The following is a 27,651-nucleotide window of genomic DNA, read 5'->3' as shown; positions in this document are numbered from 1 at the left end:
AGCGTTCGTTTCTCAGACCTCTTCGTTCATCATTTTATCCTGACAAGAACCTTCTCTTACTGGATTGGGGTTTTTTGCTGGGCCGGTGCGCAGCGCGGGCTTCGGGCTACCCAGGCGAGTATGCGGCCGTCGCTGCCAGCCCTGCCGCCCGGGTGCACGGCCCGGCTCGGCTCTGCCGGCCGCGCTGCCGAGCCCCGGGCACGCCGCGCCGCGGCTTGGCGGGTTTGAACTGGCGGGCGCTGGAGGCGCCGCCGGCCGGCAGGGGCGCTGCTGGCGGCGGGGCGGGGGAAGCGGAGCGGCGGCGCCGCCGTTCCCCGGCTGCGCGCCGCCTCCTCCCCTCCGCCTCTTCCTGGCCGCGGCCAGAGGAGCTGTGCTGGCAGCGGGGAGGCGGCGGCGGCGGCGCCCAGCTCCCGGCCCGCCATGGCGATCCGCAAGAAGAGCAACAAGAACCCGCCGGTGCTGAGCCACGAGTTCATCGTGCAGAACCATGCGGACATCGTGTCCTGCATGGCCATGATCTTCCTGCTGGGGCTCATGTTCGAGGTGAGGCGGCACCGACGCCCCCGCCGGGGGTCCTCTTCCCGCTTCCTCCCACTCCACCGGAGGCTCTCGGTGCTGGAGGGGAGGGAGGGCGCGGGGATGCCGCGGCAGCGGGGGAGGCTGTGCGGGCTGCGGCGGAACGCTGCGGCTGCTCCCGGCGCACCTGCCCGCCGGCCCACGCCCGACCCGCTGTACGCGGGGACCGGAGCCGACCCCCGCCCCGCCGCCACCGCGCGAGTGCCACCGCGGGCGGCCTCCCCGCGGCGCATCCCCGCTTCCCCGGGTGGAACGCCCTTCTCCCCGGCTCGGCTTGGACAGGCGCAGCCCTGGCCACCGCCGGGACCCGGGTCCCCCTTCCCCGCCGCCGCGGGCGGGAGGCCGTGCGGGGCCGGGAGCGCTGCCCGTCGCGGCGGCGGAGTTCCTGCGGGCGGCGGGGTTACGTGGCAGCCGGGGGGGGAGGGAGGAGTGCGCGGCACGGCGGGGAGGGGGCGGGGGGCGAGGCCCGGCCGCCACAGCCGATCCCCCGCTCTTTGTGTGCGCGGCCCCGCCGGGCCCCGCCGGAACTACGGCTCCCGGCGGGCGGCGCGGTGGGAAGGGAAGGGAAGGCAGCGGTGACGTGTCCTTAGGGCCGCCGCTCGGGTCCCCCTTCCCGCGCCCCCGCCCGCGGAGCATCCCGGGGCTGCCCGCGGCTCCAGGCGCCGTGCGGCTGGGCTGGGCACCCCGCCGCCTCCTCCCGCCTCGGAGATGCGCCGAGGTTTGGCAGCGGCGGAGGGGAGCTGTCCCTGCGGCCTGAGGGCCGGCCCTGCTGCAGGCCCTCCGCTCTCTGGGCCCCCATGTTGAATGCAGATGCTTTAAAAAGCGCCTTTTCGGCGCTGGAAAGGTAACTCACCTGTGTGACTGCCAAAGCGTTATCAGTAATCTAAGATCACTGATCATCACATTAACACGGTGTTGACTAAATGTTTCTGGTGTTGTAGACATTTGTTCAGACATTTATTTCAGACATTTGTTAAGGGTTGTGGACCTTTCTGTCATGGTTTTCAGGATGGTTTCATCCAGCTGTTAGTACAGCTCAGCACTAAAAGCCAGTGGAGTTAGAAAGAAGATTATGGATAGATAGATAGATAGATAGATAGATAGATATACAGATAGAAAGCGAAAACAGGGCAGACCAGCTACACTGTTGTTTTGGGGTTTGTTATCAAAAATCACCAAGACCGTGTGAACTGTTATATGGTGATTTGCTGGGGAATGAAGTTAAAGAGGTAAACCTAAACTGTTTCTTTTTGTGCCTGCATCACGCTTACTGTATTAACAGTATTACTGGTAGGGTTAGAGCTTTTGAGGGATTGAATGTGCTGAATTCTTTTGTTTCCAGTTTTTTTAACCCACTGTGTTTTCTAACGCAGTGTAAAAGACCATGTGTCACTGTTGGTGCAGATGTGGTATGTTGCAATTTTTTAAATGCTTTGATACAAGTACAGGAAATCACTTGCTGCCGTTCCTGTTGGTATGGTAAGGTGTTTACACTGCCTGACTTGTACAATTCTAGTGTGAGAGTAGCTGACAGAGCCTTCAAAGGGCAGCTCAGAATTGGCTACTGTTTCCAGTTGTCCTCTGAGGGCTCCCTTGATGAGTGGGGAGCCTAAGGCCACTTCACTAATTTGAGCAAACTCGTTGGATTCCCTGAAGTTATGTGGTCTGAACAGTCTGCCACGTATTCAGGGTTTCGTAGAAAATCTAGGGCTTGTTGACAAAGCACTAGTTTTAAAAATCTCACTTCCTGTGAATAATTAATACTACTAGTAACCTAGTCATTATCTTTAGATGCTCAATATGTCCTTCCAGGATTACTTAAGGAGCTTGGGTTTTTTGTCAGCCCTATTAATTACCACATAGATGCTGGGTTTTTACAGCTATGAGAAATGATCTGATCATTAATATGGTAAAGAACAGTTTCTTTTCCTTCTCATTTAGGGCATGTTGATTCATGTTGAGATTCAATGGAAATGTGTTACAGTGAAAAAATAAGTTTCTGCTTTTTGTCAAATAAGACTTTGTACTCCATCTTATATGTTGGGGGTTTTAGAATATCCTCACCCCACTTCTCAAAGAAAGCCATTAGGACATCTTCTGTTCAAACTGTTTTTATTCCTTCTGGTTTTTCTTACAGCTCATCATAAAGGGAAGTACCACTACTGCTAAATTTAATTTAATTTGTTTTATGCTTCTTGCCAAAGGATCTCCAGGGTCAAAAGAATGGTAATTGTACTGAGTTGGTATCCCACTGGCCTGAAATTGTTTTCTGTTTATGCCCTTTTTTTTTCTTCCCTGTCATTTTTCAGATTACCCACAGATTTATGAATATGATAACTGACTTCCAAATTTTGTCAAATAAGAAAAGTACTTTTAAATAAAGTTTATTCTCAGCCACTGCTGAATGCATCATGGTCTAGAGACTCCAGGATGCTGTCCATTCTGTTAATATAATAATACAGTATGGACTAAAGAAAGAATTGTAGCATGTGTTTTCATTTTAGTGTTGTAGGAAAGGCTGTATGTTAGTAACATTTTCAAGGATCTTTCATTTGGCAGGTTGAGTATTCTGTAAACAAACCTGTAGAGACCAGGCCATGTGTGCTGCCCTTGGAAAGTCAGGTGCAGTGGTGAGATAATGGGAGTCAGTCAGTTTTTTGGGAGGAGACAAACGTGCTGGGCAAGGGTGCCAAAACTATGGGCAAATGTTTTCAGTTTAATGTAGTTTATTTCCATGAGAATTTACAGCACTTCTGTTTTTTTCTCTTTTAGATCACAGCGAAAGCAGCCGTCATTTTTGTTACACTTCAGTATAATGTTACCATTCCTGCCACAGGTATGTATCTTGCAGGAGGTTAGATAGGAGACAGTGTATCAGACATTATTGGTGTGCCATGCTTCCTACTTGTCAGGAAGGGAGCTTGTCCCTTTCAATGGATAACCAGCAGCTTTCAAGGATTTCACTTCAGTTTTATTAAAACACTGTTTTAACTAATTAAGTTAGAGACGATGTTTCTGTTCTGCTGCGTTCATCGTTAGTGCTGAGACACCATCTGACTGGTAGATAAGTTCACATGAATTCTTACTCTGGCTTTGCTGTGATAATTTTTAATAGTCAAAGTGGGGTGATGGTTTAACATATTTTTATTGTCCACTTTCAGTGTATTTGGATGAGCTTCCTAAGTGCACTTAAGTTTTTAGTTTTATAGCATCTTTCCAGAGTCAAATTGGTTTTGTGATGTGATGGAGAAGATTGCTATAAACAGTTTAGTGACCTAGTTCATGGTGGCAGTTTAATTTGGCTTTTATTTGTTCAGCTGACTGCAAGCTACTTCTGTCTTAAAGGTTTCCCTCTGAGAAATAAACTTATGAACCATTAAACTGTATTGGTGCCTAACAGTTAATTCTCTTTGTCTTCTAGAAGAACAATCTGCAGAAACAATCTCTCTCTATTACTATGGCATCAAAGACTTGGCTACAATTTTCTTTTACATGCTTGTAGCAATAATCATACATGCTATAATTCAGGAGTATGTACTGGATGTAAGTACAAAATATTAATTCCTTTCATCGAGATAATTGTTGGGTTTTAATTTTAATAATTTAAGATTATTAACTTAAAAGAAAATTTCTGCATTAAAATTTTTAACTGTGAAAACATGCATTAAAACTTCAAGGCACTCTAATGCAATTACTAAATAAATGTGAAGTACTGCAATATATAAATAACAGTGGACTTTCATTTCAGAAAATTAACAGGAAAATGCACTTTTCAAAAACAAAGCATAGCAAGTTCAATGAGTCTGGGCAACTTAGTGCATTCTACCTTTTCTCCTGTGTTTGGGGAACAAGTATTCTTGTCTCTGTAAGTATGCTTTCTCTTCTGTTTCATTATGAGATTTCAAAAAATTCACTTATGTTGATGATAAATATGGTTTTGGTTTATTTTTCTGGTTTTAGCTGGTTTTAAAGTGGGGACAAGTTTAAGAATTCTGTGAGAGTTTAGTCATAATTCAGTATAAAGTCAGTAAAGTCAGTAATATTACTGTTGCTCAGTCTTGAGTAGATTTACTATCAAACTGAATAAGATAAAACCACTTAACTTTATTATGATGTTTAATTCTCTGTAGGTGTTGTTTTTGGTGTTGGTTTATTAACATAAAATAAATGTCTAGGAAACACCATACATAGCATTCTGGAGCCTAGGGAGTGGGTATATGACAGATTGCTGTAACCTCAGGTCACTGTGTGCTTTTAGGTGAAATACTCTTAGCTAGTGGCTGGATGTGTATGAGCTTAGGTCTTAGAAAGGGAAGACTGCCTTTTTTTTTTCTTTATTTTAACACAAAAGCTCCTGGAAAACCTTTATTTCTCTTAGTTAAGTTCAAAGTTTGACAGCAGTTTACAAGAGAAGACTTGTGGCTGTAGTAATCCTGGAATAATTTCCATCTCATAAGGACATTCTATCTTGAATAATCACTTGATTTGTTTGGTTGCTTTTTCTTTTCTTAAGCCAGTGCAATGTCTTTTGTTTTGGGGATTTGTTTTCTGGATTGGTTTGGTTTTGTTTATTTGTGATTTCTTGGGGATTTTTTAGAAAGAAAATTTATGGATCTGCAGCTTTTACTTGTGTATGTGAGTACTTTTTGTGTGTACACTTGTGCATATACATAAACGCATATATGTACATCCAGTCATTATTTCTGAGCATTTATTGGGGTTTTTTGTTTGTTCTTTTCTTTTTTTAGGAGAACTATATATCAGATCCAACCTCTCTGTGGAGGGACTATCCGCACACTCTGATTCCGTAAGGCCTCTTCCTTCAAGGATTGCTGGGGGGAGAGGAGGGAGTGTTTTAAGCCTAGGGTGTGTCATGTACAATCTGTGTGGAATAAGTAGTTTGTAAAACTGTATTAGTCACTAATGTGTTTTTTGTTGTATTTACATGGGCTCGATTCTTTGACAACATGTAGCATACAAAGTTCTTTTTATGTAGGCTGTTACTTAAAGATTTCCATTTTTTCAAGCTTTGTCTGAATGATTTTATTATTAAAGATATTAGTTTAGACTTGGCTGGCATGAAGGATCTGTATTTTTTCTTTTTCTAAGAGACAGTGATAAAATGAGTTCAATAGAAGCTTCTGAAATGTTTTAAGTTCAGTCATAATAAATAATATTCTTCAATTCTTGCTGTATTGTACAGGTTTCAAATGAAGTTTTTCTACATCTTACAGTTGGCATACTGGTTTCATGCTTTTCCAGAACTGTACTTTCAGAAAACTAAAAAAGTAAGTTCAAAACATAAATGGGAGGAACTCCAGAGCAAGGTGGCTTTTTCTCTTTACAGTTAAATCCTAATTGCAGTAAAATTGCTAAATATCCGTTGTGTAAATAAAAATGACTAGTGTTTCTCATCCACTAAAAGAATTTTCCCTCAAGCAAGTGATTGTGAGATTTTGTTTTCAACTCTTGGGGTTTTTTTCCCTTTGTTTCTCAGAATTGATAGTCTGAATAGGCTCACTGAAATCACGGTTGCTTCATGAATCATGATATAGGTGCAGAGTATAAACTGTGAATAATTCTGTACATCAAAGGAGTATGAAAGTCTGGGATTTGATTTAAATACCATTTAAATGGGTGGGTGAAAATGGGACATGAGCTGGCAATGTACCTTTGCACCCCAAAAAACCAGGTGTCACCTGGGCTGCATAACAAGCAGTGACCAGCATGCATCCAGTGACCAGAGTGCATCCAGCTCTGGGGTCCCCAGCACAAGAAAGGTGTGGATCAGTTTGAGTTGGTCATGAAGATGAACAGAGAGCTTGAGCATCCCTTCTATGAAGGCACGCTGAGAGAGGTGGGGTTGTTCAACCTGGAGAAGAGAAGGCTGCAGGGAGAACTTATTGTGGCTTCTCACTGTTTGAAAGGACTTAAAGGAAAGATGGGGAGAGACTTTCTATTGGGTTCTGTAGTGACAAGGAACAATGATTTTGAAAGAGGGTAGGTTTAGAGTAGATGTGAATAAATTCTTTGTGATGAAGATGGTGAGACACTGGAACACAATGCCCAACAATGACGCTTCTCAACAATGCAGAGAAGTTGTGAATTTGAAGTGTTCATGGTCAGGCTGGATGGGGCTTTGAGCAACCTGGTCAAGTGAGAAATGTCCCTGCCCATGGTATAGAGGTTGGACTAGGTGATCTACAAAGGTGTCTTTGGGCCCAAGCCTTTCTGTGGCTGTTGTTGCTCTGTGACTAGGCTCCATCTCTTGCCAGTTCTGTTTTGTTGAGGAAAATGAAACATAGGTGTTACATAACCACAGGTCTTTGTACAGGAGCCTAGAAGAGGCTTGGTGAAGTAGTAACAAGATGTACTGTTTTTGTGCTGCTCAGATGCTGTATGAATACTGTTTTGCTGATGCACTGCAGCTGATGTTCCCCTGTTGTGCTAGTGATACCTTCCAAATTTAACTTCACAGCCAAGTGTGGAGATTTTTCTTAAAATAACTTCAAGAAAGCTGTCACAAGTGGCCTAAGTGCTGTGTGTTGAATAGCAGTGTTTTACTTGGTCACTGCTTGAAATTGTGCCCTCTGACTTTTGCATTAAGTTTGAAGAGTGATAGTTCATTTGTTTTAGCATAGTTGATATTTCTTCAACCACAGCTCAACCTCTGCTATCTTGGCTGACTTGCCTTATTCCTTCTCTTGAACAAACTGGCTGCTTTTACTCGGGTCTAGTTATCTGTCCTGCTGACACAAACAAGAAAAGAACTTCTCAGCTCTGGTTCCTCTATAGTCATGTATACCTTGTGCATTATTCCACAAGGCCTGCAGTCTCTGACAGTTTGTCTAAGCAGGCACCATGGGGTGTTTAAATGTTATCTCAGTTCCAAAGTTAAAGAGTTGTAGGCTGGTCCTGGTTGTGCTTGGAGAAACTGACCATTTGTACTTACTGTGCCTTTATCTGAAATAACCAATTTTTCATTTTCTTTAAGATAATTTAGAGTAGGTCTTTCTCCACCTGTTTTCTTGCTCTTTGTATATTATGAGTGTGATGTTTGCTGTTGTTGTAATTGTTTGATTCTGTGGGTTTTTTGGATGTGATACTGAGTATTGAATAACATAGTATAGCTCTTGTAAAATTAAAATTTTAGGCCCTTTTTAGAAGATAAAGCTAAAGACCCTTGCTTTAAGTTCAGAGAATCTTTCCAAAAAGGAGTTTCTTAAGCACAGCTGAATGTACTCTGCTACCACTCCAAAAGAGATTTTTATAGTGATCTGGCATAGTTCAGTGGTCCCTCTGTTCACAGATGGCACAATCTGCTTTCCATGTGCTGTGTGTCTTCCTCTTTATTATTCCATCTCCATGAAGTGTTCAGTTTAATAGGGCTGACTAAAGCCTGACTTTAAGTAGGACCATGTGCTTTAGCATGACTGGTTAATAACAATATTTTCTATATTTGCCAGAAACAGTGTGCCAGAATTTTGGATGGCCTTGAATTTTTAAAATTGATGTCAGCACTTGGAAAACCTTTCATTTTGATTCATAGACTGTTATTTTATTCTGTAGCAATCTGACAATTTGATGGGCAGCAAACATGTGGAACTGTAGGATGTGATGATACAGTAATACATCCAAAATAAGAAATGTAATAACTTGTGTATATTCACAGCGGTCATAACAAATAAAAGTGGATCCTTTTTAAAAGCATCTTTCCATGTTTGAAGCCTTTTCTCACAGTAGCACATGTATGATACTGACTATGACTGGTGAGTGAGCAATAAGTTATGTGTGGAATTAGATGATCCAGGCTGAGTGATTCAGTGCCAGAATAGGCCACTTTCAGGTAGCTGATACACCCAGAAGGATTTCCAAGACTAGGGAATAGTTTGTAATAGCAGATAACATAGTACAACACTGTGTAACGTTGTGTGTAACACATGGTCACTTTTCCTTCCAAATAGGAAGATATCTTCCGCCAGATTGTCTACATTGGACTTTACCTCTTTCATATTGCTGGAGCCTATCTCCTGAAGTAAGTAAATTGTAAATTTTTGCTGGCTCCATTCTTTGCCTTAAATATCTAACAAAAGGTCTGAATGTTTGTTATATTTTTTTTGATAGTCTGACCCACCTTGGACTTGTTCTTCTGGTATTGCATTACTTCGTTGAATTTCTTTTCCACATATCCCGTCTTTTCTACTTCAGTGATGAAAAATACCAGAAAGGGTAAATAGTCTTTATCTTTAAAATTTTTGTAATTTCTGTCTAAGAGCCTTTTGCATTTAACTAACCAGAAACCAAAATTACAAGGGAGTTCAAACAGTGTTTCTTAAGCAACCACAGTTGTCCAGACAAGTGCTAGTATTTATGTTTCTACACCTTCAGTATACTTTCTACCTTGTTTTAGCCTATTTAAGTAAATATTAGTAGCAGTATTAAATTAAATAAAATCTCTCAATGTATACTAATGTGGGGGTTTTTTAAGTTTTGTAGAGAAAGGAACAGGATAGATTGCTAATACAGCTAGCTTTGTAGGAATTAAAAATGTGCTTTTGTTCTAATAGTACTGCAAAGCACTTTCCATTGAGTTGAAACCAGTTTTCATAACATAATACAAGATGCATTTAAGATAGGTGCAAAATCATGTATTTAGCTAAGTTCTTACATTTCTAAGAAATTTGCATGGTGAAAGGTAAGCATTTGCATTGTTAGTGCATGTGTTTTGAATGGGAAGTTGATTTAGTGTTTGTGGTGTTTTTATTTCTAGATTTTCACTGTGGGCAGTTCTTTTTGTTTTGGGAAGGCTTCTCACCTTGATTCTCTCAGTCCTCACTTTTGGCTTTGGACTGGCAAGAGCAGAAGATCAGCAGCTGAATTTCAGTACTGGGAACTTTAATATCCTGGCTGTTAGGTACAGTAAACCTGGAACAGTTCTTAAGCATGTGCTGTAAACCCCTGTTAAATGCACAGTGTAAGTGGTCTGGTACTAATACCAGTAATTCTGAATGACTGAGTGTTTTCATGCAACCAGTGGGATCAATAGGAATAGCTTATGTAGGAAATTTGTAAGGCACAGTAAAATGAATTGAGTGAATTTAGTCTACAGCTGAGAAATCTGTAACTGGTTACCTTTCTTTTCTTTGTTAAAAAAAAAAAAACCTCAAGCAACCAAAAAAAATACAGCAAAACCAACCAACAGAATGAATAGGAATATCCAATTACAGGCACTACTTTCAAATGTTTTAAAGCTAGTAAATTGAATTCTAGATACAATTGCTGTCAGTATATCTTAGAGGTCAAGGTATTTGTGCCCAGCAAAGTTTTAGTCTCATTTGAAGATTACTGCCTCTTTTTCTGCCTTTTTTTATGGCCCCTATTGCTGCTGCATGATCCAACCACCTGGCTTTCTTATGACTGCAGAAAAAAAAGTTATTGAAACTTTGACAATGTCAGCCTTGCCTTGAAAAACTGATACTTTGAGCTGCAAGACACTCTTGAAGCATTTTCAGCTGTTACTACCTGGTAGCCTGAGAGTAATTCTGAGAAAGACAGCAGGAAAGAAACCTAGTACTTGCCAGTTTTGATGGGCAAAGATTTCACTATCACTCTATATCTAGTTTTGACATCTGTGCTTAAACCCTGTGTTGCCCTATGCAAGTGAACTCTTGGCTTAGAAAATGGAGGTTACCAGGAGGAGGGGGTGGAAGTTGCCAAAAATCCTGAGGTGTTCTACCTTCCTTTTCTGTTTAAATAATGAGGCAAACTTCCTGATGAAACTTTACCTATTATTTGTTTCTAGAATCAGTGTGCTGGCCTCCATCTGCATGACCCAAGCATTTATGATGTGGAAGTTCATTAATTTCCAGCTTCGGAGGTGGAGAGAGCATTCTTCTTCTCAGCCTCAGTCAGTGAAAAAGAAGTTTGTATCAGCTAAAGGAAAGACCTCCAGAAAAGAAAGAGGTTTGTAGTTTCATTTTTTCTGTTCCTTTGGCTTCTCAAACCAACTTTGGGTCACTAAAGAAGCATTTTGTGTTTAACTTGTGAGTGAGATGACTCAGCTAGAGAAGGAGTACTGGGCAGTATTACTGTGGGAAGAATAGATTTTTAAGAAAAAACACTATATATTATTGGGTTTTGTGGCTGCCCAAATTATGGAATTACTGGGGTGTTTTTTAGTTAATGCAGCATAATATTTTTATTCTCTTTAATTTCATTACTTGAACAAAATGTGTCATGCATATGTTTTGTTATATAAAGGGAACAGATGCACTTTTAGATCCCTTCTTGTAGACATTTATTTACAAAATTTTTCTTGCCGTGGATTTCAAGCTTCTTTTTCATTGCCACAAAATTCTGAGGATTTAGAGCAAAGAGATAGCTGGATGATCCACCCAATAAAAAGATTTGTGTTGGCCTATTTTTACAAAGACCAGAAATTGGTAGTTCTCTAAGGAAAGGTAATAACACCTCACTACTCTAAACCTGTGTCGAAGAATTTGGAAATGAACTGAAGAGTCTAGGTTTGACTTTTTAATTATGTCACACCCTTTTGTGAAAAGGGCATGAAAGATGAACAGAATACTCTTTCCTCCAAGAAAAAATTATGTGCTCTTTTAGAAAAAAGAATTTTAATCCCTGTACTTCAGTGTATCTGTTGCACCAAGAGTTCAACTCCTGTGTATTTAGCTGCTAGCTTGGATAACTTCTGCACCCTTTTGAAATGGCAGAAGTTGTTTCAAAAGCTTTCTTCAGCATGATCCTTTGCTTCCAATCTTTGTATTACCAACCTGTTCCACTTTGTGATATATTGAAAGTAGTGTGTGTCAAGACCATTTGTACTGAGAACTGAGATTTGTGGTGGGAGATCAATATTTTTTTTATTTTTCCCAAGTTTCTATTTTTATTAAAATTATGTGTTTTAGATTACTGCTGCACTCCCTTTAGAATGATTTGTAGTTATCACAACTTGGCTTTTGTGTAGTGTTGGGGGTTTTTTTTATCTGAAAATTCAGTTGGAAATTTTTTTTTAATTGAGTGAAGGTAGTTTCCTGTATAAGTGTCCTGTTTAATCAGAGCTTCATGGTCATGGCCTTCTCAAAATGGAGGGGTTTTTTAAATTTAAGTATTTTATGTCAAATAATTTTAAAATATGTGCCTTGATTAGGGAGTCAGAAATAAAAAAGCTTTTTAAAATCTCTTGATCTATGTAATTCATGTCATTTAGTGAATCTGCTGGGTTTCATCCTACTTCAATGGAGACTTGCAAGTGGTAAACAAATAGTGGAAAGTCAGTTAATTCACAAAATCATTGAACTATGCCTGTCTTGAACACTGAAGAATTGTATTCCTTATTTTAAATTAACATAAAAGTACTCAGTTCATTGAAGTTCTTCTGTTTTGAATACTCCTGTTATGTTGTCTGTTCAGAGCACTTGCATAGGATGCAGCAAACCAGTGGTTTTGAAGGAGTAATATATGCAACTGAAGTCTTTAAAACACTTTTTGTGTGTGTGTGTGGTTAATTTTTTTTTTTTTTGAGAGCCAGGGCACAATAAAATGTGTGACGTTTAGTTATGCCAAAAGCAAGAAATGACAGTAAAAGATCCTGCTGGTGATGTAGGTGGGGTATACAGCCACATACTGATTCATGTTCTTTGTTGTTTTACCTAAACTGTATAAGAAAATATGATTTCAGTTAGCTTACTTGGGTCTAATTAATTGTTTGTAAGTTTCTTTATTTAAAAACAATTCAAACATTTTCAGAAATATCCAAAGACCACCTTACATAGGCTTAAAATGGTGGTGTCATTTACAGCCAGATATGTTTTCAAACAGACTTTGACTCTTTGGGCCTGTGTCTGGTCTTGTGCTCATGTGTGGTTGTCGTTCTTACTTTTCTTTTGCTTGTTTGCATAAATGGGATCATTTGGGTGTCGTGGGAGAAGGAGGGAGGCCAACAGTTGTTTTTGTAGACTGTCCACAATCTAGTGACCTTCAGCACATCTGCGGATGGAAAAAAGAAGTTTAACCAGTCCTTTGTAAAAATATATATAATAGTTGTTTAAAAGCACCCAAAAAACCAGCAGCTGTTGCTTGAAGTCAGAATGAGAAGAGTCAGAGCAGAGATGTTAGGCTGCAAGCATCATAGCTGGCTGTACACTGTGCTCTTTAGATTTGTTAGGCTGCAAGCATCATAGCTGGCTCTTTAGAGAGTAAAATACTAACGAGTACACTGTGCTCTTTAGACCTGCTTTATAAATATAGTTACTGTCAGGCAACATCTGTTTCCTTGGTTGTGGTGAAACTGAATAAAGGGGGTGTTGGAGTTGTGGATGCTGACTGGATGTTGTGGATGCTGTGTTGTTGGAGTTCTGTGCTGACACACTCTAACTCCCAGGAGGGCACTGCATTTGACCTGAAGCCATGGAGAATGCTTCCAAAATTAATTGACAGCACGAGGATTATCGAGTGTGTTAATTAGAAGTGTGTAATATCACAAGGTGAAAAACTTAGAATTTGGAGTTTTAAGATATAATAATATATATAGAACAAGATAGAAGTTTTAAAGCAAAAATTAGGCCTTCTTCTTTACCTTCTTCTTCCTTCTACTTCTTAAGTTTAAATAGTACTTTTTAATTAGACAAAAAAGTCCACATTGTGGGCTTCAAGTAATTAGTTATTAGATTAAAAAAGAAAATAATTTAAGCATCATTTCTTAATTGAATCGTTTAACCTTAGAAAATCTTCTAACAAAAAGTTGTTAACCATTTTATACCTTATTATTAAAAAACTAAAAAACTCACTACCTATGAGTGAGACTGTAAAATAAATAAGAAACAATAAACACCTAAATGTAAGCACAAACTATCAAGTACCTTTGTGTTCTTAGATAGGTGCCTGATCTTGAATTCTTTCCACCTACACATACTCATTACAAATCTGAACTAGTGTTTTACTTCTGTCTTATCTATGTAAATATCTTCATCATAATGTAAATGAGTTATTTATGTTAAAGTCTATGCTTTAAAAATTGTGAATGTATCTGTGTATAAAGGATTTCCTCTGTGTATCAGATGCTTGTAAAGGTAAGCAAAGGAGTGTAATTTTAACAAGAATTATGAGGTAGGTGGGGTAAATAACTAAGACCTGTAGCAGAGAACATTTCTAAAATTTCACAGAACCATCTCATCTCGTCTTCAAGTTGTACTTTACTTTTTCACGTGTCTTCTAAAATATCATAACTGGTCTTGATTTTCGGTCTAGATGTATATAATGGACACATTTCAGTGTCTGACCACATCAGGAAACTGGAATTTATTGTAGTAAACTTTAAATACTGCACTTTGTAAAAACTTCATTATACTGTTGGACTGTGAATGATAATTAAGAGGGTTAACAAAGAAGGTACATCAGAAAGGAAGTTAAAGGCTGTGTAGGACTCACAAAAATGTAATAAAATATAAAGCATCTCACTGTATTTAAAAAGTGTTGTCTTCTTTTTTTCTAGAAAATGGAATAAATGGAACAGTGACCTCAAACGGAGCAGACTCGCCTCGCAGCAGGAAGGATAAATCCTCGTAAAACTGGGTTTTATTAAGTTAATTGACTAATGTCCCCAAAGAATCTGCTTTTTACATGGATGGCCCTTCAGCACTAGAGATATTATGGATTAAAGAAAATACAATTCATGTTTTTTGATTATTGCTGTTGTTTTGAGAAACTTTTTTTAAAAAACCATTTTGACTAAGGAAAAAGGTTTATCTCTCTTCAAATTCCTTGGGGGAGGATGCAACACTTTTTAAAACACATTGACGCTTTTTTAAATATTTACTGTGATGAAATAACTTACTTAATGAGGATCACTGTTGCAGTGTATTATTGACTTCCAGTTTTTGTAATCTTGGTGATACTGTTCTACCAACTTCACTTTTTCCAAGTTCCTCAAAAAGTATTGCAAATTTGAAGTAAAAACATTGTATGTATATTCAGATACTCTGGGTTTTCAGTTAATTACCTTGACTCAAATTTACATTTCAATTTGGGATTCCAAGACCACACCAATAGATCTCTTTATTTGGTAGTTACTATAGCTGCACAATGTCTGCTCTAGGAATTGCCCCATATCATTAAAACAAAACTGAACTAATTGGAAACGTTGCAGAGTCTTATTGTTTGTTGGTTAGAAATCTCTTACAAGGAACACAACACTTTGAGTTATAGCTTTTAGCACCTGAAAATTAGAAGGGAGTGTGTATGGTCATAGAAAGAGTTGATTTGATAGCACTGTCCACTTCTGTCTGTGCTTTTGAAGTGTATGTATCTTGGAGAATCGGTGTGCGTTGGACCTTCTTTGAAAACTTGTCTGATTTTATGGGTGGAGGTTATTACAATGTGCTGTGTTTGTTCTGGGAGGCAGTCAGTGCTCCATGAAGAAGGAATTAGGTAAATGGATCAAGTGATGAAAAACATTCCTTTATTCTAAATGCTTTGCTTTCTTTCACCTCTGTTAGGAAATAGTTTGATTTCTCCTATATATATTTTTATGAAAAAATATTTAAAAGCTACAGCTTCTTAAAACTGATTTATTGTGACCTCTGCTACAACTAGAAAAATCTAAATTTAAGAATTTTTCCATTATCTTTCATAATTGTGTTCAATGTGAAACCTTGTCCAGTTAGTTTTCCAGTTTAGTATGCAGATAATGTTTACTCTGTACACTTCTGTAATGGGTATAATTCAACCTGTTTCACTTGAGAATAAGTGAGACAGTTATTGCAGTCCTAAGAAGAAGTTGCTGAACTAGTCTGTTAAGTTAACCCAAGTATTGAACTGCTTATTGATTAAGGAGTAATTATGAACAATCAAGCTGATAAATAAAATAATTTTAATTAAAAACTGTTCTTATAATGGAGTTTATACCCAACAAAATGATCAATCTGCATTCTGTATTTTCTACAGTCCAATTGCTTACTATTCAGAATAAACATTCTAGTACAAAAACCTCACTACAAGCAACTATCCATTCTTCAGTTGTTTAGTGCTGTTTAGAGTTATTACAGTATAATTTATTACATGTTTCAGCTGATTACAGACACAATTCCCAAGTATTTGCTTCACAGCTCCTGAAGTGGACTTGGCAGACTGGTACTTGCTTAGCTTGAGAGCTCTGGGGCACTGTGCCCTCTAAAATGCCCAGTCTGCTTCAGTAGAAGTAGGTATCCCATGTCCTATGACATCCAATATAGAACTGTGAATCTGTCCAACCTGACCACGAAACTGGAAAACTGGAACTCGGAAATTTTGAGAGACTCGTGTACTTTTATTATATACTTGTTCAAAATCTTGTTTTCTGTCTGATGTTTCTAGAAAAACCTTCAAAGATTCTGTGTGCCTTGCTCTCAACTTGTACCTTAAGCCAAAGGGGGTAAATTTTAAGTGTCTAGTCTGGTGCTTGGACTCTAAATCGGTTTGCTTGTGATATCTGGTTGTACTGGGGCTAAAAGAATCATAAAGGGTGGAAGAACAAATTATGAAGTGATCATTTAAGGTACTTCTTGAGATCTTCAAGACTTATAGGAGTCTGAGGGTTGTAATAGTTGTTTCCCTAAGGCAAACTATTTCTTGTAAACCTCATTCTTTGACACAGTAGTCTTGAAATGTAAACTTCAGGTTAATTTCCAAAAACTTCAGAAGAATATATTCTTGACTGTTAATACTGACATTGCTTTTTGTCTCCTTTTGGCCTTATAGATGGACATTCTTGTCCTTTGGACATTTACAAAAGCACTTTTGTTTCCACAATGGCTTAATATTCATCATTGCCTTATAGGAGTTGTTGGTATCTGCCAAGTAATAGAAGGTTACAACAGGCCTTCTAGAAATTGATTAGAGTATTGGAAGCCAGTATTTTCTGTCTCTTCTCTCATAACTAAAAATACATATTTATCATGTTTGATGAGGCAAGACCAGTAATTTTTAATTGTCTGCCTTGGGATGGAAACACTCATAGACTTAGAAGATATTGAGACTTCTATTTCTAGTTCGATATTATTTGTTTTAGTGTTAGAGTATTTTTTGGCTGGATAACTTCTTTCAAATTGCTTAAAATTGATTTTCAAATGTTATTGCAGTTTTGGCTCTTTGCTTGTAATCTGGGTTTCAGTAAGATGGAAGAAGTTTAGTTGTCTAATCATGTTTTCTTAATTATGGCATCAAGAAAATTAGAAATGGAAATGACTGAGGAGTTCATTATTATATCCTATGCCAAATAAAATAGGCAGTAGTTAATTTATCCTCATCAATTACCAGGTCCCACAAAGAGAAAGCTTTGTCCATTTAGATGGATTTGAATTAAATAATTACACAGACCGTGGATAGGGTTTGTTTGGTTTGTTTTTTTCTTAAACCTCCTTCTCTTTGCCCCATCTTGTCAAAACATTTCAAGATTTAACAGCAGATGATTTCAAGCCTTTTTTGAGCCCCAAATGTGTGTTTGTTTTATGTGCCAGAATATTCCCTCAAAACTAGCATTTCACTTTTAAGTGGTTGTATTTAATTTCAAAGTACAAACAACGAATGCAGAGCAGCTGAAATTAATTTTCAGAGTTTTAGTTTTCATCTGGACACTCTCTCCTTGATTGGTTGCAAAGACTGATTTCTCCTGTGTGAATCATTCATGAATGTGAAAATACTCTTTGGAAATGCTGTTTTTCTGGTGATCCCATGCCCAAACTTAGGAATGGTGAAGGAATTTGCTGAGCAGAGAAAATGCATAGGCTATTTCTTCTAAGTTTAGGTTATGCTGAAGGTAAATTATGTATGTTGGGATAATGAATTTAGAAAGTCAGCAGTTATTTGTAAGCATTTGGTATTTTTTCTAAATACTCTTTTTCTTTGAAAATTTTAGTTGTGTTTATGGAGTTATAGTACCCAGAATCATAATAAGCAGCGTGGTCCTCTGGTGTAGCTAGTTGGACTGCTGTAGAAAGGGTCAATACACATCTGCAGTCCTTTGTTCTTTGAAGATTTCTGACTGACTGCACCTGAGTTGATTTTGCTGGGTGCAAAACTTGATATGAAAGGGAAGGGAGGAATTCCATAACCATGCTAGCCTGAAAGTAATGTAGGTTGCTGCCAAAATTGTTGTTCTGTCCCTTGCCTTAGCTAGCACGAGCCTTTCTGTTGCATGGTGAGCTAGACCAGGGAGCTGGTGCACCTGAAAACAAGCATGTTTGGGTTTTTTCCATTGAGTTAGTTGCCTGATAGTAACCCCAGTGTTTTACAAGTGATTATGTATAAGCAAGAAGAAAAGTTGCAGGGTAAAGATCAATCAGGTTCTAAAGCAGCAGCCCCTTTCAACAGCATGTTTCTTAAAAATTACACTAGATTACATGTGGGAGATCTTTAAAGGCTTCCAGTCACCAGTACCAGAAGGGACTTGGTCTCTCTGGTAGTTCCCACATGCCAAACCCATGAAGTATTAATGGACTTTTTTCAGATCTTGTGGGGGAAGGGGAGAGACTCATCATAGTTTACTGTGCTGAGACACCTTTTTATCTGTCATCAGGGTTTCCAAGCAGTGCAAGAGGATACTGGCAGCGTAGAAATAGAGATTTTTGAAAATGCAGATTGTCCTGGATCAAATAACATTGCTTTCCTTAACAGCCAGGAAATTATTGTTTTTTTTGGTATGAGATTTTTTTTTTCTACATTGACCCTTTATGTACTGGAGGAGATCATTCACAAGAATTGCACTGTATGCAAGTCTTGGTACGTGGAGGGGAGGATTGTTTGGTTTCTCTTACTTTGTTTTCCTGTTTTCAGGAAGTTCAGCAGCTGATTCCTAGGTCATACTTGGGTTTGGTTCCATTTGTGACTCAGCCCTTTGGGCCTGTGTTGTAAATGTTGGGAGATTGGCAGTTTCAATAGGCTCCCTGTGCAGTGGTGATCGTTGCTGTCCTAGTTGTTCTGTCTGGAAAATGTCAGTATTGAAGGGACTTGAACACAAAGTAGAGACAGTGGTGATATTTGTAACATTTCCAGGCCAGTGGGAGCCTGCATACAGAGATGGTATCTGGAGGGGGTGGGCTGTGGTTTAATGCCTGAATCTTGTTATGCAAATATTTAGGTTATTTCTGGTGCAGGGTATAAGAATGTCCTACAAAATGAAAGCTTGGGGAATATTTAGAAAATCCTTTAAAAAGAAAAAGACTTCAAAGGACTGACGTCAGTTATCATCTGTTCATCATATTTGAATTTCTTACATTGTGAGCTGTGGATTATCTTTAGAGCACTGGATTAGCCCATGCTTGTCGGTTTGTTGGTGGGGTTGTTTTATATACTGTAAGTTGTTGTGGTGGATGTCTGATGAGTATCCCCTCTTCACACTGCTCCCTGAACTACTCAGTTTTGGATCTGATAACCCTAAATCTGTATACAGTAAGGAATTTTGTGTGCTCTTCAGAGCTAAAATAGGATCAGTGCTGGAGTGTTTCTGGATCAGACGTGCAAAACAAACATGCACATCAATATGTTGAGTGTCATCAGAACCTCTTTAATGGGAACCAAAACTCTTTAGGATTAATAAATTGCAATACAACTTGGATACAACTCACATTCACACAGCAAGTGCTGTTGTGGGTGAAATGGCACTGCTGTTGGCATCTGTCACTGTCCATTCCCTTTGGTGAGCAATGGGTGAGGAGTGCTGGGCTGCAGCAGCAGTAGGCTGACTGCTTTCTGCCTTTTAGAGAAGCTCTTTTGATGTTGCCAATTCAAAAGGCAACAACTTTTATTTCTTGTTTAAAAAAAAAAGTGTACGGCCTAGTTTTGAATCAAATACACTTGCTCTTGATCTCTTTCTATGTGTCCTGTCACTTTTATTTTAGGTTTCTGCAGATACTTTAGTTTTATCCAGCTCAAGGATGGCAAGTCTATGATGTGAGTGCCAGAAATGACAACTCCTTTTTCTTCTTTTTGTGTTTGAAACTTTTTGCAGAATCAGAGCAGCTAAAGTGTAGCTTTATAATTCAATAGCATTTTGGTATTCATTCTTTGTCTGTGTTTATTGTGGTTAACATTAAAGGTCAGGCATTATCGTTCAGCACAACACGGTTGTTACTTCTTCATGCCACACACAAGAGCATTAGGGAATTTGATATACTGAACTGAAAAAATAATATGTTAGTCAGTCTGGTTTAACAGAAGTTGATATTCCTGGATGGTTTTGCTTTGCATAGTGCAGTTCACTCTCACTGCCTTTGTCATTTAGGAAACTGGGCACCTAAGATCTCTGAATCTCTAGACTGTAGTTTTGCTGTATACCACATGAAAAATTGTGGTCTAGAGCTTTGTGTCTCCTTATATTTGTTTTTAAATGTTGAAGACTGTATCTTGCATTGTAATCAACAGATAAGTATTCAGCCCATGGTAACTGTAACAGGGTAGGAATTTCAACTCTTGAACTCCGGACTACAAACCAAGCCAAAACTTAACTCATGTTCTCACGCAGGTGATTCCTCCTCTTTGTTTCTTGATTAATCATTATCTTTGTTTTGTTTATGTAGATTGTAAGTTCTTGTGGCAAGGGTTGTCTTTTGTGCGTGTGTGTGCGTGCGCGTGTGTGTACCCAGGACAATGAGGTCTGGAGCCCCAGTCCGTGGAAGCTGTAATAAGCAATCACCTTGTTATTGTTTTCCTGGATATCATAATAAAGAGTATCGAATTAAAACTGTGCTTGAATAGTCTGTTACAAAAATGGAAGCATGTCAATTGCTTCTGGCCTTGCTTACAGTCCAGCAGCATCAGGGGGATATTGCTCAAAGGCAAATATGGTGTTTTGTGTTTGGGATATTCACTTGAACCAGTGAACACCAGAGACAGGAAATCTGCTCAGGCTGAAGAGGAATGGCTTGTAACTCGGGCTGGAGCTGGAACTTGCACAAAATTGTCACGAGTTCAGGACTGATTTTCAAACCTTTTGTCAGCTTGAGAAACTGCATTGGCCCTCCATCTTGGGAAGGAGGGGCTTGTTTGCTGGTATGTTTGTGCAGCATTTTGTGTCCTTTGAGCAGAACTTTCCACCTTGAGGGAGTAACCATGAACTTGGAGAACACCAAGAGCTGTGCTGGGCAGCGTCTGGTGCTGCCTGGGAACTTTCTTTTCTGGTGTGTCCACCCTCTTCAGCTGAACAGATTTTAAAGCCTTTGTAGACTTCAGCTTCCCTGATACAGAAGAGCAAAATTTCATCCAGTCTGAATCGGAGCCTCCACACTGCTCTGTTGGTGATTTGGCAATGTGGTGGGATCTGAGAACTGTAACCAACTTAGGGAAAGTTTGACTGCTTTTAGAAAACTTTTACCGTGAATTTTACTTTCCACTAGGTTTGATTTGGTACATTGTAGAGGGCATGTCTGCAGATCCCATGAGCTCTGTATTCAGTTCAAGACACATCAGATTGAAATATTTAAGTAGTTCAACAGTTCTTCAAAAGCAGCATTCTTAAAAACCTTCATTTGTAACTTCTAAATCCTCAAACTAATTGAAAGACAATGTTAGGTGAAGATTAGTCTTTCACGAAGACACATCTTGTTCTTGACTTCATTGTTAGACATCATAGCTTAAACTGTGGCTTAAAAAGAAATTGTGTTAGAAAATCAATGGAAAACATAATTTCAAGAACCAGAGCTCCTTGCCACTGTTTATACCTGTCAGGTGACAGGAAACCTACTGTAGATGATGAGGACAGGTAGATGTTGATCTACGTGGGCATCTAAGATGACTGTAACAACTGCTGCTTTATCTTTCCCCTGCTGCACCTCTCAATATCATCGTCTCGCTCTGATGCCAGGTTTGGAGTGATCCAACAAGTACGGATGGGAAGTGGAGCAGACGGAATCTTAGGAGTCAAACCATGTGATGAGTTTGGGATGCGGACAAAACAGCCACTAGAGGCCACCAAAGTCTGCGACAGCTGCGTTTGACTGGGGGTGACTGGTAGCCAGCAAGAATATCTCCAAAAGCCCACTTTTTCCTGCACTTTTAGCAGAAATTACTTGTTGTCTTTTAAGAAGCATTTGTGCTGTAACTCAGAAAACAGAGCATTGGATTAAATAAGACCGATCTCCTTGTAGTTTTGACATAGTAATACAACCTGGGTTATATTGTGCAGGGCTTGGAAGGTGTCCTAATTTGTCAAGAATCTACTTCCTCACTTCTGGTTGAAAACAGAATGTAGGCATCCAGTATTAAAGCTTTTGTCTTAGCCCAAAAGAGCAAAACCTTAGATGAAAAGCAGCACTGAGAGTGCAAAGTAAGCCTCAGATTGCATCTGCTGTCTGAGGTCAGTTTTGTAGGCAAGTACACAGTGCTGTGGCAGATGCTGCTTTCTTTGCTGAATACTTGGGGTGGGAGAAAATAGAGAAAACCTGCTCTCTCTATTTCTATCAATTTTTAGTTCTTTCAAAATGAAGTTATTTCTTAGAAAGGCTGATGAAATTGTTCCCTGCACTGAAATTTCAGCTTTTATCTGCCAATGGAAGATGCTTGTTTGGTGGGAGCTTTGCTTTTGGACATCTCCCTTTAGATGCTACAGGAGCTGTATGCAAACTTAGCCTGCAATAGTTAAAACAACTTCTCAGAAAATACAAGTTAAAAGTTGCAGCCTACAGAATTTTTTTACAATAATAAGGAAATTTTTTGTTCTTTAACACACTCCCTCTTATATATAGAAAAAAAGTGTTTTGGTGTGACATTGGAAAACAGTGTAGTCCACTAATTTTTATAGTTGTCTTTGGGGTAATTTTACCTTACTCTGCCCAAGGGGAAAAAAAATGCCATCCTGCATTGGCTCTAATTGTTCTGGGTCCTGATAGGATTGCTTTTGCTGCTGGAAGGCAGCACAGGGAAATCTATCTCTGGAAAAATAATAAGAACTATGGCTCTCCTTCAGGAATTTCCAGGGACTTTGGTGGAGTCTGGGCAAAATTTTCCTGAACATCTGGATTTGGGTAGCCCTGTTAAGCAATGGCAAACTATCTAAATCATGTTATGAACTATGAATGCACTTTATTTTTGTAATTCATTAAACTGATGGCGACGGTTTGAGCGTCTGACTGCCTAATCATTGCCTGGGCAGAGCCACGCTGCCCTCTGAGGCAGACGGTGTGTGAAACATCATTTGTATGGCTTTTTGTATGGCTCCACATCTCTGGAAATGCAGTTGAAAACAGGTCCAAAGTCTTGCAATGCTGACACTGAGAAGGTACAATGTCAAGCATTCTCTTCTTGCTCTGGATATCGCTTTGGAGATGAATGGCTGCACTGATACCTGCAGGAATGCAGCAGGAGCCAGGAGCTGAGATTGCACTGGAAGCAGTTGATTCCCTCAGGACTTGAATACATACCCCCTGTTCCCCACCACCAAGCCTGCTCTGCTTCAAAAGCTTCAGAGCTTTTAAATGGAAACCTTCTAATTTATAGTGACAAACACAGCCTAGCAGCATGGGGAACATGAGGAGCCTCTGAGTAGAGAATAGAGTATGCCCCACCCTGGAGAGAATGATGTAAATCATTCTAATTCTTGGCATTGGTATTTAAATTTTGTTCATTGCATGCCATAAAAAAAACGTTCAGACATTGTAAACTGTTTGTGTTGTCAAGAAAACTCTCAGAAGCTTTCTGGAGGAAAATTTTTTGAAGGTAGAGGAAATGGTGTCGTTTCTAGAGGCAACATGAATGGTGCCATAGTTCTCTTGACACTCTGCTTCTCCTCTCTCACTCTCCCCTCTTCCCCTTCTATGCCCCACAAGTCAGTAAGTCATGAGAATGAGCTGCAGTGAAGGCCAGAGAAACTATGATTAACCCTGGAGGTTCCTCTTACAGGGAAGCCTGGCAGACTTCTTGTCTCCACAGCTGTAAGGCTTCTCTGCAAAAAGCTGCTATCCTGGACAAACCCAGAAGACCATGTGCTCCAGTCTGCACTCATGGCCCTTTAGGGAAGGGATGCAAAACTGTGAGAAGTTTCCTCATGTTTCATCCCCCTGGTTTCTGGCAGTTATCACTTCACAGGCTTCTGAAACATCTGGTACATCAAAACTGTAGGGTTTTGGGTTTTTTTTCTTTTAATTTTTTATAGTCACCAATAGAAGTATTCTACATGCATTTGTGTAATCCCTCTTGAACCCATTTAAATACTTGGCATCCACAATACTCAATGAGTTACACAATTTAACTATGCCTTGTTTGGAAAAAATATTTCCTGTGGCTTGTGCTTTAAACCTGATGATTTCCTTGTGTGAGTCCCAAATAGTGAATAATCATTCCCTCTTCATCATTCCCATATTATGCTTGATTTTATAGACCTCTCTTTTTCAAGCCTGAGGGTTCCCTCCCTATTTAGTATTTTCTTGTGCAGAAATTGTTCTGTACATGTGGTTATCTATGCTTTTATGTACCTTCTCTAGTTCACCTAAATGCTTAATTTTTGACCTTTTATGTTGAGTTTATTGGGAAGTATATTCTAACAGTTCGTACACTTCTAGATTTAAATGTTTTCTATCTTGAACCACTTTCTTCTGATACATATTTCACACCATAGTATGGTTTGGGCTGGAAGGGACCTTAAAGATCCAACCCCCATGCCATGGGCAGAGACACCTTCTACTAGACCAGATTGCTCAGAGTCCCATCTAACCTACTCTTAAACACCTCAGGAGATGGAGCATTCACAACTTCTCTGAGCAACTTGTTCTGGTGCCTCACCACCCTCACAGTAAAGAATTTCTTTCTAATATCTAATCTAAACCTACTGTCTTTCAGTTTGAATCCATCTCTACTTGTCTTGTCACCACATGCTCTTGTTAAAATCCCTCTCCAGCTTTCTTATAGGCTCCCTTCAGGTACTGGAAGGTCCCAGTTAGGTCACCCCTAAGCTGTCTGTTTTCCAGGCTGAGCAATCCCAGTTCTCTCAGCCTTTTACTTTTAGAGTTCCCTCTACTCATCTTGGAGACCTCCTCTGGACTCACTGCAACAGGTTGATATCCTGTCTGTGCTGAGAACCTCAGAGCTGGAATGTGGCACTGCAGGTGGGGTGTCACCAGAGCTGAATAGAGGGGCAGCATGCCCTCCCTCACCCTGCTGGCCGTGCTGCTTTGGATGCAGCTCAGGACATTTTTGGCTTCCTGGGCTTCAAGCGCACATTGCTGGGCCATGTCCAGCCTCTCATCCACCAGCACCTACGAATCCTTCTCAGCAGGACTGCGCTTGATCTGTATTGAGACCTGCTGTTGCCCCTACCCATGCACAGCTCTTTGCATTTGGTCTTGTTAAACCTCTTGTGAAACTCTTGTGGGCCGCTTCTCAAACTTGTCCAGGTTCCTCTGGATGGCATCCAATCTTAGCTGCAGGTGTTTACATGTCAGCTGAGCTGCATAACCATATTGCTAGAATGCTGGGATATCAATTGATTAGGGAAACAATAGTTCCTCATAAGGAAAATAAACAGTGACTTGCTAACACAGAAGTGAAAGACTTTTTGAATTCAGCCCGGTCTTCCTCGGCCATGCTCACTCTTGTGGTCTGTTGGCTTTGCTTGTAGTGTAGAGCCTGTGTAGTGGGTGTTCTCTGTTATTGGTCCAGTTGATTCTATCAAAACATTTTTCATATGATTTGGGAAAATTCTCTTTGACAGCACCATTTATTTGCAAGTGAAACTGGCTTTCGTACCTTAGTTCTGCAGTATTTCAGTAGCAAGCACTGGATGTTTTAACATGAGGTCTTGAAAGAAGGCAGCATAACCAATTAACCCCTTTTGGCAAGAGCACTGCTGGCCCACCTTCATTGCTGGGAGTAGCTTGGACTTCTTTGGTGATCAGCTAGTTCTTAAAGGGTCATAACTAATCAACAAAACATAATTTTTAGAAACAAAAATCTTCAAGACAGAGCTACCTTATTTTACTGGTTTGTTTTGTCCTTTTTTCATCTTACTAGTCACTCGTTGTCCATGGCAATTTCATAAAATGCAAAGTTGTTTTCTTTGAGCGAGGAACTATCTTTTGGAGTCCCAAGCAGTACAGTTTGATCACACCAAGAGCAGCTGGCTAATGCTTCCAAAAGCAGATGTAGATCTGAGAGCAAAGATCTCAGTCATTTTATGAGCCTTGGAATAGTGATTTTAAACTTACTATCTGCTTCTTTTTAAATACTGGATCATATTTAGCTCACATAGATAGTAAGGCACTGACTTAAGGATCTGTGACCTACAAATGTACTTTATCTGCTGTGCCTTGCAGTAGCTGCTGTATAGGAAAACAGTAAGACTTTGGGTTCTGTACTGCCAGATCCATGGGGAAGGCTGTCAAAAATCATCAATAATTTCAAAAGCAGATTTTCCTACTCAAGACATACCATGATGAAAACAAGATGTTGTGCTGTAGTACTTTGGATTGTCCATATTTTCAAGTGGGAGTCCTTTGACCTGGATATCTAAATGACACTGTAAGTTAAAATAGCACATCTGCTCTAGAATAGTTAGAGGCCCCAGGACTTGCACTTAGATGTGATAAAAGATGATCTGTGTATCAGACAGGGCAAACTGGAGAAGTATGTTCTAATCGAAGGAGCTGATGGTCCAAAAGCTTTTGTGACACCATGGAGCATGAATTACAGTTCAACCACTAGATGTATGCATTGGAAATGTTGCCTTAATGTGTTGTTAAAACTCATCTGAACCTAGAAGATATGTTGATTTTCTTGTTTGTGTTTTTTTTTTTTTTTTTTTTTTAAGATGAACTAAAAAGAAGAACTGAAGAAGGTTGGCATTTGAGAGGTGTTCTAATAACCAAGACCTGGACGCTGTGGAGTTCCAGTGTTCAGATGAACTTGCAAGTGCCTACAGCAAAAAGAACTTTGTTCTGGAAGTCACATGCCTTTGAGGGAGATGCTGACTCCAACACTCAGGCTCTGAGGTACAGTATAGCCATTTATTCTACTCCAAAAATGTCCCCAGGGGACTAAAAACTTTTTTGAGGTTTTTTTTCCCCCCATTCTGGCGCATGGTCCCTTTTCCATGCCTGCAGCTATGAGCAGCACTTGTCTCTGGGCCTGTAATTTGGTGCAGTTTGGGACTTCCAAGTTCTCCAGTGCCCCTACAGTTCTTGGCAGCAGCAGTGCTGCTAAGCGGCCAGAACTTTTGATCTCCGTTCAGCCTGCAAATGAACATTTCATCCAACACCTCTATACCTGTGTTCCCCAGAACAATCAGACTCTTGATTACATCCTCCACCCCTCCCTCCCTTCCTCCCTCCCAAACTGGAGCACTGCAGAATAGCTGCACAATGGATGACTATACTTCCAGCAGCGTCTGGAGGACTATAAATAGCCTTAAATAAATGCGCGTAAGGATCCAGCGTATTGTCTGAATGATCTAAAATTAGATTGCTCTAATGTTTGTGCATCAGTCTTCCTATGCTGTAGGAAAATGAATTTCTTTCCAAAGTATTTAAGCTTGAATTATGGTTCCTTAAGGATGGGGGAGGGTGGGGAGGCTGCCTGAAGGGAAACTCCTGTAGGGATGGGTCATGTTTTCTTTTAAGACAGAGATCAGCCACAATCACTACAGAGGGAAAAATAGCAGCTGCAAGTTCCTGGAAAGCACAGACATATGTAGATTCAGTTTGTTCCTAAAATATCACCTTTATGCTCTCTTTATTTTTGTCTTTCAAGGACATTTGCACCTTGAAGGCAACAAACATTTTGAATGAGAAGGTGGGATGGAAAAGTCCCAGAGAGCACATTTCCTTTTTTTCGACTGGGATTAAATGACATTGTATGTCCTGTGTTCAAGGTATTTTAATTCTTGATCTCCAGCCATTCTTTGCTTTACACATAACAGTAGCTATGTATTTTAGATAAATTTGAACGTTTCCTGATATCAGCTGGAAATACCTGAGCTGGCTGTTACTCCTGAATAAGCATATTTGCTCATACTGTACAATGGAATAATGCTTTCTTTTCAAATACCTTGCTATTGAGTTAAGAGAACACAAATTTCAACAATAACAGTCTCTTATTCCC

At 39.9% G+C, this 27,651-nt stretch overlaps 1 protein-coding gene across 1 annotated transcript; it reads left to right on the top strand.

Annotated features, from left to right (window-relative positions):
• The first annotated feature begins 242 nt into the window (after window positions 1-242).
• Window positions 243-19,412, top strand: TRAM1 (translocation associated membrane protein 1). Its single transcript, XM_041412566.1, has 11 exons — window positions 243-543; window positions 3,349-3,412; window positions 3,998-4,119; window positions 4,325-4,441; window positions 5,325-5,383; window positions 5,780-5,864; window positions 8,541-8,611; window positions 8,701-8,805; window positions 9,347-9,490; window positions 10,379-10,539; window positions 14,087-19,412. The coding sequence occupies exons 1-11, from the start codon at window positions 421-423 to the stop codon at window positions 14,158-14,160; spliced, it is 1,125 nt and encodes a 374-aa protein (XP_041268500.1). The 5' UTR covers window positions 243-420; the 3' UTR covers window positions 14,161-19,412.
• Window positions 19,413-27,651: the final 8,239 nt, after the last annotated feature.

The sequence above is a fragment of the Onychostruthus taczanowskii genome, unplaced genomic scaffold, assembly GCF_017590055.1.
Source record: "Onychostruthus taczanowskii isolate IOZ18803 unplaced genomic scaffold, ASM1759005v1 scaffold4, whole genome shotgun sequence".
Classification (NCBI taxonomy): Eukaryota; Metazoa; Chordata; class Aves; order Passeriformes; family Passeridae; genus Onychostruthus; species Onychostruthus taczanowskii.
This window is presented reverse-complemented; position numbering and strand designations above follow the sequence as displayed.

Coding starts and splice junctions, on each gene's coding strand:
- TRAM1 (XM_041412566.1), top strand. CDS start 421: ATGGCGATCCGCAAGAAGAGCAACAAGAACCCGCCGGTGCTGAGCCAC. Junction 3,413..3,997: donor TGTTACCATTCCTGCCACAG/GTATGTATCTTG, acceptor TTTGTCTTCTAG/AAGAACAATCTGCAGAAACA. Junction 4,120..4,324: donor TTCAGGAGTATGTACTGGAT/GTAAGTACAAAA, acceptor CTTTCATTTCAG/AAAATTAACAGGAAAATGCA.